This window comes from Bombus vancouverensis, chromosome 8 (genome assembly GCF_051014615.1).
Source record: "Bombus vancouverensis nearcticus chromosome 8, iyBomVanc1_principal, whole genome shotgun sequence".
Classification (NCBI taxonomy): domain Eukaryota; kingdom Metazoa; phylum Arthropoda; class Insecta; order Hymenoptera; family Apidae; genus Bombus; species Bombus vancouverensis.
In genome coordinates, this window is record NC_134918.1 from 14,197,035 (window position 1) to 14,208,400 (window position 11,366).

Sequence of the window (11,366 nt, forward strand, 5' to 3'; positions counted from 1 at the left end):
GTGCAGTGTGTAACTAACTTAATTTGTGGGCTTTCGGCGAGCCTGTCAGGTTACATAATCAACTACGGATGGATTTCAATCGAATATAGTACAGTCACGTAACATGCCATTTCCAGACTGCCAAAACCCTTCTGCGAAACTCAAGGAAGAATATCGCTCGAGAGATAAGAAAGAGAATGAAACATAAAATCCTAGGTATTTATTTCTATTTGTACCGAAGAAACAAAAATCAAAATACGCTCTTTTGATTCGGAAAATCAGTTCATTAGTTGCGAACACTTCACACAACAAACGCCAACAAAGAGAGTAAAGTGTCGACACGGCGGAAGTGCAACACAGGACTTGGAATGCTTTCAAGCTCAGAGAAATCTCGCGAGATGTTCGTGGAGAATTTTTCTTGGATGTCCCGTGGAACCCTTTCCGGATTTTATGGAAGTCACAACAGATCCTCGCTTTTTATTTTCTCTCGCCGGTCCTTTGTATCCTTCTATTCCTTTTTTCCTACTAGCGGAGAATTCCTGCCATTCATTCTTTCTCTCCTTTTTCTCCTCTCGCTCCTTGTCGCTGACTGGCCTGCAACTTAGATAAGTACCCACTTTGCCACCAGCGCGAACGTACTCGTCGAGACAAGAAAAAGGACAAACGATCCTCATACACCTCGTGAAATTTCAGTCGCACCACTGTTAATCGCCATTTTATAAGACACACCTGTTATTTGTAAAACAAGGGATGAGAAGGAACGATAGGAGTGTTGGAATTTCACCGTGAACTTCATCTGCAGGGACTTCAAATTTTACATTCTTACGTATTGTAACATATGAGTTTTGCATGTATCTACATTCAAATAACATCCCCTTTAATTTAATAAATCCTTAACTATAATGCTCGTCTATGATAAGAGAATTCTAAATTTTTAATTTTTGTATTCTACGGAATAATTACATAGCGATTCCACATTTTCGTCTGACAATGTTTAACCTTACCAAATATCTTCTCTCGCAAAATCAATATTAAAGCTAGTACAACACTGAAACGAACCGAGAATAATTAAGCTGTAGCCAAAATTACTCGAAATAATCAGAATTACTGAGCAAACGCAATCATTGGATAAACGTTCGTGCCCTATTCCTTCTAATTGCTTCATTAAACGACCTGAAATCGTGTTTCAATTTCGTGAAAGGCGTCGTCTACGCTGAAAGGTACTTTTCGACCCGATTCAGTGACGAATACAGAAGTTATCAACGTGAAACATGAATCGTAGCGTAATAGCCAGGCGTTAAGACGTCAGCGTCGTTCCTCAACTTACCGCGAAATCGTGACGACAAGAGAAACTGGTTAGAAAATAGAAGCGCCGACCACGCGGGAGACTCTGCTATCTCTGGCGAATTGTCCTTTAAATCGCAACGTCGGCGTAGTTATGTAAATATGACCGATCTGTTGAAGCCCATTACGTTCCTTGGCCAAATAATACCGATGACACAGGTCTGAACACAGGTGAAGTTACACCGTAGACATCGAGCAAACTATTTTACACCGTCGTCTATTTCTATATGGCGGATGCATCATTCTTTGTATTTATCGTATTGCGAAATGAAACGGTGGTTGAACTTGTACCGATTTACTTAGATCAATTGAAAAAAGTATCATGAATTTTGTATACCAATCAGAGAAAACTGGGCAAACTTTGGAGAAAAATACGAAACGCGGGTTTATTTAAGAAAAGGGTATGACAGCTGGAGAAATAGAAAGATCAAGGAATTTGTGTATAATTATCGAGTAAAATAGGAATTCATCAGTGAAAAAAACGTACAATTTTTCAAGAAAAGACGCGTGAAGTTGTTGGATGGTAGATTTTTGAACCTTTCTTGATTGTTGCAACGAATTTTCTAGACAATCTAACACTAATTCCTGAACTATCTCTGGAGAACATGAGGTGAAGCGAAGGAATTTTAATGGGAAATTGTTTTACATAATACTGCAATGCAACAGTGCACTGTAGCACATAGCGCTGAGAAACGAAGGTAAAAGTAGCAGTACCCGTGCAACGATTAAGTAGAAAGTTAGGCGAGCCGATTCGAAAGCAAACAAACATAGTAAAGAACTGGCCTACGTGCAGAGATTCGTAATGTTTAAAGCATACATATGGATTTGAATTTCGTGGATCTCATCCAGTTAAAAGAGGAATGGGAAAACGCCTGGATTCGTATAAAGATGAAGTAGAAATCCGATGTGACGAGGGAATTTTTCATAAAGCACACTAATTGAGTCGTAAAGACGGTTTATTAATTTATTTGAGACACAAAACTATTACCGAGTATCTTTATACGTTCTTTCCACTGTGATATAAAAATTGACGAAAGGATGTTTCACGGCTGAACTGCTCCAGACGGACTTCGTAATTTGTAGAGGATCGAAAGTTTTCGTGAGAAAACTTCGTTGGATCCAATATCGAGACGAGGCGCAACCGCGCGAACTATACAAAATGATCGGCATAGAGAATAAATTCCAATAGAATCCCGAAAACTCTGTAGGATTATTCTAACTTCACAACCTTATATCTAGCGAAATATAATCGAAATTCTTTGAACAGGAAATGAGATATAGCTGTGTGAAAAATGACGCGATATGACACTGCTGAGTTAACTATCCAAATAAGCAATTATCAATGGTAAAAATAATAGAAATATAGATATCTATTCAAAGATACAAAAAAAATGGTAATACTCGTAACAGCAGCGACAATTAGAAAAATGCTACAATAGTAACAGAAGATCATATAATCTTTAATACCATAAAGTCATGTAATCTTTACACCATACAAGTGCGAATAAAGCTGTTCGCATGCAAATGATAATAAAACGAAGAAAAATGACATATTTTTGGATTCGTAATTATCTGATAATATAACGATACTTTCCCTTCCTAGTCGTGTAATTTTCATGACGAACAACTTTTCATTAAATTCAAGGGAAGCTCCTATTGGATTGTACATCCTTCGGACTATGTCTATGAGCTCGCGATACACAAGCTTTCTTTCACAGCGTGAATCTTTTTCTTCTCGTGAGAGTTCCAGGGCAACATCGAAAGGAGAGTGACGAAAGAGAAGAAGAAAACGAGTAGATTCAGACAGGCTAACAAAAAAGTTGGCCACGGGGGGCGAAGAAAGACGTAAGCGTAAATAACGGTAGGGTCGTATAGATGGGAAGCTAGACAGATGGATAGATAAATAGATAAATAGACAGGCGTGGAAAGGGCGACGAAGGATGAAAACGGGAGGTCAGAGGGTGATAGATAGGAGGACAGATCCCAGGGACTGGCTGAGTCCGTTGGTTGGCAGCTACATTAACCGTGAAACGTGCACAGGGCAACACCAGAAAAGAAGCAGAGACAGCCTGCGGCGATAAAATAATGAGCTTCCGGTTTTCCTCGTTTCCAGGTGGTGTCTTTGTCGTGCTGGTTTGCGGGTTGGCCCTGGCTATCCTCGTCGCAGTCCTCGAGTTCTGCTGGAACTCCAAGAAGAACGCCCAATCGGACAGGGTAAGCGAACGAAGCACCGAGATACTTGCGTGCGATTTCGTGCTTCGCGTGTATGTGCTGCATGAGTGTATTTTCCTCTTTTTGCGTGCAAGGCCGCTCGTCTCATCATCAGTGTGCTTTTTTTTTATCGTTTTCGCATTTCGTATCTTTCGCCTGCTATATCTCGAAACTTCGATGAAAAACAATTGCATGACATATCGATGGTATAAATCTACCGTTTGATTTTCAAGTTTTTGATCGAGCGATTTGCCCGTAGAACGACAGAATCACGTTACATTTATTTGATTACACGTGGTATAGCCGGCTCGTCTGAGCACGCACGTTCCCGTTCTACTTGTTTGATTTAAATGCGATACTGCTCTACGTAGCGAGTTAAACACCAATCAAATAGCTTTCATATCAATCCGTTCGATGAATTTGCAAACAGATGAAGCATGCTAAACATTACGCTTCCAAACACACGCTTCCAAAAGCTGTGTCGTGTATCCTATGTAAAATCAGTCAAAGAATAAACGATTATGAAACGCGAAACTCACCAGAGATTCGATACGCAAAGAATTATTTATTTCATACGATAAGAAGGTTTTTTTGAGGTTTTTTGTAGTATTTGGATCTCTTTGAATATCAACATGGGATAAGAAATGCGATATGAAACCATATCGCTGTTTGAAACGAAACCCAACTGTTTGGAAAAATATCACTTCTCAATACGTATAAGGTATATTAACGCGCAATAAAAAATATAAAAGCGCAAAAATTTTCGTTTTAATCGATAACAAAGTTGAGAGTATAAAACATCAAACACATTTACCTCTATATCTTGTCCTATATAACACAAAGTTCCGTAGAATTTTAACTTTACGTGACACAATGTCACTAACGAAGCTGTTACTTAAATATTTTCTCTAACTCTTCCTCAACCCTATCGTTATTTACAACTTGTAAAGAAGCTCATCACAAGCATACCATAATTCGCATTGAAAATTTACGATGAAAAGCGGCCTGGTACGCAAGAGGATTCGCATGGTATCGAGCTCGTCTGGTGCGATCGTCTTTCTGTATCATTTGTTGGTATTGTTGTGCCTGTTCTGCCGGTCCCTGTCCATGCATCGGTGGCAAAACGAAAAAAACGTCGACTCGACGCCGCGGCACGGCAGTCCCTGTGCGCCGAGATGGCCTCGGAATTGCGGTTTGCCGTGCGGTGCGGCTCGCGGCAGAGGCCAGCCGCGAAGGCGCGCAATTCCGACGCCGCGGTGCCGTGCGACCGTTGCAGCCCGCGTGCCACCAGGAGGAGAACGCGATATTGTTCAACCGGCCACGAAGAGACTACCTACATTCCGAGCATCGAGATACCACGGTTAAATGGTGTAAGTCCTGTCCCTCACGACGGGCTCCTGACGATGGCCTCTCTTCCAGCTTTTCTTTTTCCCTCTTTCCATATCCTGTTGTTATTTGAAAAGGTAGTTTACCTGGCTGTAGCATTTCTTTTATATCTACTTGTTCTATACGTACTGGTGTATCACGCGTAAAGGTGTTATATCGCCCCGTTCTATTCTAAATTCGTCGAATTACAAAAGGTTCTGTCATAGCCGAGAAGAGAAGCCATCGGTTGAACGCGGAGCTGTGCCACTTTCACGGTAATTCAATCTCGAAGAGAATAACGTGTAACGAAGACACCTACGCGAATTATTATCAACGAACGATTTGACTCGGGAACGAATCTTGTTGGTATACCAACGCCAATTTTCCAGCGTAACAATCGAAAGATTCGATTACCGTGATATAGGGACAGTCTCCATGGAGCCTACCAACAGATCTGTGCGTTTCTTTCATCAAGCTTCGAAACACGTAAGAACGCACGGAAGAGAAAACGCGAGAAGCCACGAACGCGAGAAGGGAGTATCGCAAATTGGGAAGTGCTTGCGCGAGAATTGTCCCTTGATTATCCTTTCGTATATCTTTTGTACCTCGTTTTCATGCGTTTTTTTTTTCTTCTTTGTATCTCTGTCTGTCTCTCTGATAATACTAGATTCGAATATACGTTCTGTTGTACATGGAGTAAATTTATTTATTTATTCGTCTCTGTACGTGAATACGTAAATACTGTATGTTCTGCATTTTGGCACGGTCCAATGTATCTTGCTACTACTAGCGAAACGAGCACCGCGCGTTTAATCACAACTGGCGCGGAGCTCTCAGTCACGCACGCTTACATTCGCAGTAATCGCTTCGACATACGCGCCCTTGTGTAGGGGCGCGTGTATAAAACTTGGTTGCATGCCTCGTATTTCTGTTAAACGATCGTAATACGATCCAACGCGACGACGACGTCACTTCAAATTCGTCGTCGTACAGTCGAACGCCTCTAGCCAACGTTTGTTCGCTGCCTCGTCGACATCGATCGTTTTGCCGTGCATGTTCGAATTTGTCGAATCACCCGTTTCAAGTCGAGCAAACGAACAGTCGTGAAGGGAATCTAAGAACAGCGCCACGCTTGGTACTTTATATCGATACCAGAAAGGATAACGAAACGTTTTGAAATTGGAAGAGGAAGGAATACCATTTTCTAAATTATTTCTATTTTCGTTATTTCTTTATTCGAAATTATCTTTTCCCTGTGTGGTACAAGAAGGAACATTCGGTTTTAATAGGAAAATTCTCCGGGCCATTGGGATATCGATACGATACCATAGCGTTAAGTAACTCGTAAAATTTGATTTCGCAAAGTTGCTTGCCGTTACAGTACGGCGAATATCGGCTCTTCAACACGATAGAATAGAGTGTTCGTTAAACAGCTATCGGAAAGGAACGTGGCCGACGCGAAACCATTCGCCGTGCTCGAAAGCTCACGTGAATGGTGCTTCTGATCGTGTCGGAAGTGATTTTTCCGAGCTACGTCACATTTTCCAAGCTCGTTTCCACGTAGCCAGCCAGCAGGTCCTCGGAATATCTCGAAATGTGCGTAACCACGACTACGGAGAGAACACCGATCATCAATATTCTGTTAGAAAAAATAACAAACTAAACGAAAATTATCAAACTCGTTTCCCTCGTATCTCTGCTGTCGAACGAATTCCACGGGCACGGACGAAAATTTTCTCTGCTACCTGGCTTAAGTCTCGAAAAGTTGTGTAACAGTGATTATTGAATTTAATTAGATCACGATGAATTATACATTTGCAATGTTCAATTGGAAATTAATTGTAGAACAATCGTAACCGGTTTCGTTATGTCGAGTTTAAAACGAAGTAAAATGTCCCGTACTTGATAGAAATCAAATTCCAGATAGATTTTCACTTCGAGATCCGCTATTCAGACTAGAGTTTAATTGCAATTTAAACGAGACAGGATCAGCGGCTGGGTAGAATTTCGTTGGAAAATTCCACGGCTTAAAACTATGATCCAATCGGATTTCCAGTTTTGTAGGTTTCAGCGAGAACGAAAGGAAAGCTTCGGTCTCGAATTCCGAATTCCACTTTCGATACTTTAATCAGCGACACGATGCTTATCGATACGGCAGAATCCACGAAAAATATTTATTGCAATGCTTTAAACCTCTCGGAACTTCGCTGACGATCTTGTTTTTCTATCGTCTCATCCGTTGATTCGTTTTGATAAAAACAAACGAGTTTCCCGTCATTCCATGAGGGATGGGTGTAGATCAATGTTTCTCAGTAGACATTGTACGATTTGTCTAGGCGAAGAATGATTAGAAACTGTACTCTGTACTTAGAAACTCTGCTTTATTCGTGTAGTTGAACTATTCCACTCCTATGTGTAGTAAACAATTTTTCTAAAGATCTAAAGAGATTTTAGGAGTACCGCTTTCAGTTCGAAAGCTCGAAAACAACCTTCAAGAGCTTAAGTAAAAAATTTTATGTCAATCTATTTTGTTCTACGTTGTTTTTTAGCTATTCTCGTAGTTTAATTACACCGTGTATCCAATAAAAAAAATTTTCTAGACTTTCGAAGAGATTGAAAATCGGTGTTTCCAAGTCGAAAGTACCGGAATAGTGTCCAAAAATTCAAACCGAAAAATTTAGTGTCAAACCGTTCTATTTGCAGGCTTACTCTCTCGAACAAAACCGAAACGTTCGGAACACAACGCTTCCGCGCGGAAACGCGGACCTCGCTTCCACCAAACTAGCGGTCTGCGTTTCGCACGGTTCATTCCCTCGTTCCGCAACAACATCGCTTTTTCTCTGGGACGGGGGAAAAAAAGAAAATGAATCTATCGTATATGCGACTACAGTTTCAGGAAAGTCCCTCTCGCCTTTGCTCACCGATATTTTATTGAATTTCGATCCTCGCAAACGTATACATATTTTTATCACAAATAAGTTCTTTTTTCGGGAAATCGCAGCTGGACGTTGGTCGTTCGAATCGATACGAGGCAGATTCCGTAAATCTCGGGAAAATTGAAGCGTCAGCCGATCTAGAGAAAAATAGAAAAAGAGCATGCACGGTAACGAATCTAGAGACGATTGCAGTAGAGACTCGTTGGAACGAGGCGAGGACGGGACCATAACGCGTAACTATTTCGATACGTAGGCCCACACGAGGCGGAGAAAATTCCTTTAGGAGCTTGGAAAAAGTTATAGCAAGTTTTAACGAGACCTGGCAACTTTTAATAACTCGCTCGCTCGCAGCTACGAGACGTAGAGAGGCCTCGGGGTGACCGAAAAGGATTACCCGCGACCAATCACCACCCCGATATAGCTAACACCCTTTGCTTCCTCTTTTCTCAGCAGGAGGGTGGTGCGTTGTCGATGACGGAGATGAAGAAATCATTGAGCTTCGATCAAGTGGGAGCGGCCCGTGGCGGGAACACCTAGCACAGGCCTCATCCTCATCTTCATCCTCAGCAGCAGCAACAGCAACAACAGCAACCACCACCGTGCAAAGCCACGCCCACGCACACACGTCACACACACTGCCACTCACATTCACACAGCCACAGTCACAGTCATACGCACAAGCACCAACCACCCCCACCGAGGCAGAGACGGGGCTCTTCAAGCATCGTCTTGGGTCAAGGTTAGTTGCTTCCAGATGATTCCCTACGCGCGATACGAGTACCCGCACGAGTCTCAAAAGAACTAAAATCATTTTTTTTTTTTTATTAGATCTTGAAATTGCCCTCATACAAGAAACAGAAATGTATCATGCGCGATCTTCATTTCTAAAACTATAAATTTCGACGAAATATTCGATGAAAGAAACAGAACATTAATAACGCGTTAGGATAAAAAATTTTTTAATGAAAAGAACAGTGAAGCGACCATATTTAAATATGAAAGAGAAAAAGAACTACTTACGAAAAGAATATAGGAAAAAATGTCTTTGATGCGCAGGAGGTGACCATCCTGAGAGTATTCTCTGGAGATTCGACTGCGACCTGGCGGGTGAACCAGACGTGGTAATATCGCCGCCACCGCCACCGCCTCCGCCCTCGGCGGCTGTATCGAGGACCACGACCCTTTGACCAATACTCGAGGAGGTGCCGACAGGTGTGCCCGTCCAAAAGGAACTGCCCACCCAGGCCTCGGTAGTAGTGAACGTGGTCGACCAAAAGGAGACCTGCTTATAGCATATGTAGTCGCCGGGGCGGCTGAGTCGACCACAACGCGGCCCGGCTTGTGCCATCGGCGACGTTGGATCATCGATCGATCGACCATCCACGTGACGACACAACAATGTAGATTCGTTTAGTAAAATACAGAACGAAAGTGGACAAGTTGCGACGTGTGCCAAAAAACCCGGTCCATCGGTATGGATCATCTAGGACGAGAGATCGTGTCGAGGACCATGTTACCAATACACGAACAGAGACGTTGATCGAGATGGAACGCGATAGAGATACGTCGACCATTTCACAAAAAGATAAAAAACGAACGGTGGACAGTGGACGAAGTTCGCTCGAAACAGCGAATGAAATTGTCGTGCTGATTGCAAATGAGAGATCGATCGTAGAACCAGGTGTTTGATACGAATAATCCGTATTGTTCGATGCCGGAGGTGGATGCTCCTCGAGCGGACGTTAATAAAACAGGATCGATTGCACGGCGATCGAAAGGCGTCACCGTCCAAACGACCGCGTTCCATCGACCTGACGAAGCTGAATAGCAAATGAAACACCGTGTGCAACGCCAATCAATCGGGTGAGCGAATCGTTCGCTACTCGAGGCGAGGACTTTCGAGGCTGGGGGAAGGGAGGGTCGAATAGTGGTTAAACGGCCGATTCAATTGCCCGGACTGCCCGACGCGATGGGTTCGGGCCGATTTCCAAGCTAAACATATCGATAATGGAGCCAGAAACGAGGTCGAGAACTCGGGCGATGGGTTCTCTTTTGGCACGCTGAAGAAGTAGCCTCGTACGCGGCCAGTGATGGAAAAGAACCATGTTACTATCGATCAACGACCACGATACGTGTGATTAGACTCGGACCAAAACTCATAGTGATCACTGCCAGCAGCTAGCCTAACATAGTCAAACGATCTAGTACGACGTGAACAAAGAGGAAGCTTTAATCCGGCCGCGTGTTTATTCGAATTCACGGCCTAAAACTTGATCCTTGCGTTCACCTTCGCGAAAGATCGATTCTTGAGAGTCGACGTGACCAACGAAGATTTTTCGATTCGGAAGAACTCGATCGCAATGTTACACGAAACATGCACAATGAAGTACTATTTAAGAAGAACGGAACGAAGAATATACGTGGGATACGTCACAACGTTTAGAGAGCAGGATTTAGATAAACGACGTGTTTACGAACGAAGATTAATGGCCTAGGACGGGTGTACTGTCGTCATCTTTTCGACCAAACGACCAAGACGATCACAGATAACTAGGAAGAACGAAGATGAATTAAAATTTATCGTCTTATAGACAATTAAAAAAAAAGGAAAAAAACAACTAGAGCAACCTCGGCCGTTTCCTGCGAGAAGCGAGACGAATCGGAGGACGTAGTACAAAATTTCCAAAGCGTTACCTGAGCGTTTACGATTTTGCATCCTGACCTTTGTTTCCGCGCCGTTGTGTCCGCGAGCACAGTCGCCAACGATGGACTAACAACAACTTTGCGAGTTCTATTGCGCCGCGAAATAGAATTTTTCACGCGTTTTATACAACGGAAGGAAGGACGAGGAACAGATTCTGCGAATGAATTTCTCGGCGTGCCAGGCAGCCTCGAAAGATCGAATACAGGGATCGATCCTCGCTGTTACATGCATCGTAGGAACATATTGTAGAAAACGGACCAGAACATCCTGTCGACGAAGCAAGCGTGCTTGGAGAAATAGTTCGTTGATTCGATGGCGTTCTGTATTATAATAGACACGGTTGTACATGATCGAATTTGTTCAGCGATTGGTGATTCACGATAGAACATACTTTTACCGGACGATTGTATAAAGGAAAAGATCATACGTATGGACGCGTACACGAGCACGTTGGTAAGCGGTGTACGCGCGCATACCCGCATCTTAAATTTAGTTTACATGTAATGCCATAGGTAAGTGCGTAGCCACGTAAGAGACCTAGTCATATTTTGACACGATCGACAATTTATTATCGAGACGATACGATACGTTGTACAGTGACCGTTTTTTCACGAAATTCGAACAACTGACGCCGTTATCGAGAAGCGTATTCGATGGCGTTTTTAGTGTTGCGCACCGCGTCGTATACATACAAACAAACACAAACATACAAATAAATACACACAAACACATACGTATTGTGAATATACAAAAGGAACTATGTTTGTTGAAAGAAAAAGAGAAATGAACGTCGTTCGACGGTTTTATTAAAGCGTTATTAACGATAT

General features: G+C 42.7%; 1 protein-coding gene across 7 annotated transcripts in view; it reads left to right on the plus strand.

Moving 5' to 3' along the window:
* The window catches only part of LOC117153785 (glutamate receptor ionotropic, kainate 2), a 157,400-nt gene extending 148,370 nt beyond the window's left edge, over positions 1-9,030 (plus strand). For 2 of the 7 annotated variants that reach the window (XM_076620701.1, XM_076620702.1), the window contains 4 exons: positions 3,437-3,537; positions 4,695-4,902; positions 8,286-8,574; positions 8,892-9,030. In XM_076620701.1, coding sequence (XP_076476816.1) covers positions 3,437-3,537; positions 4,695-4,902; positions 8,286-8,574; positions 8,892-8,898 — 605 coding nt within the window. In that variant the 3' untranslated portion in view covers positions 8,899-9,030. Of the gene's footprint in view, positions 1-3,436; positions 3,538-4,694; positions 4,905-8,285; positions 8,575-8,891 lie in introns of those variants that run through there. The other 5 variants (XM_076620705.1, XM_076620708.1, XM_076620703.1 and 2 more) reach the window with 4 other exon arrangements.
* The last annotated feature ends 2,336 nt before the right edge of the window (positions 9,031-11,366 follow it).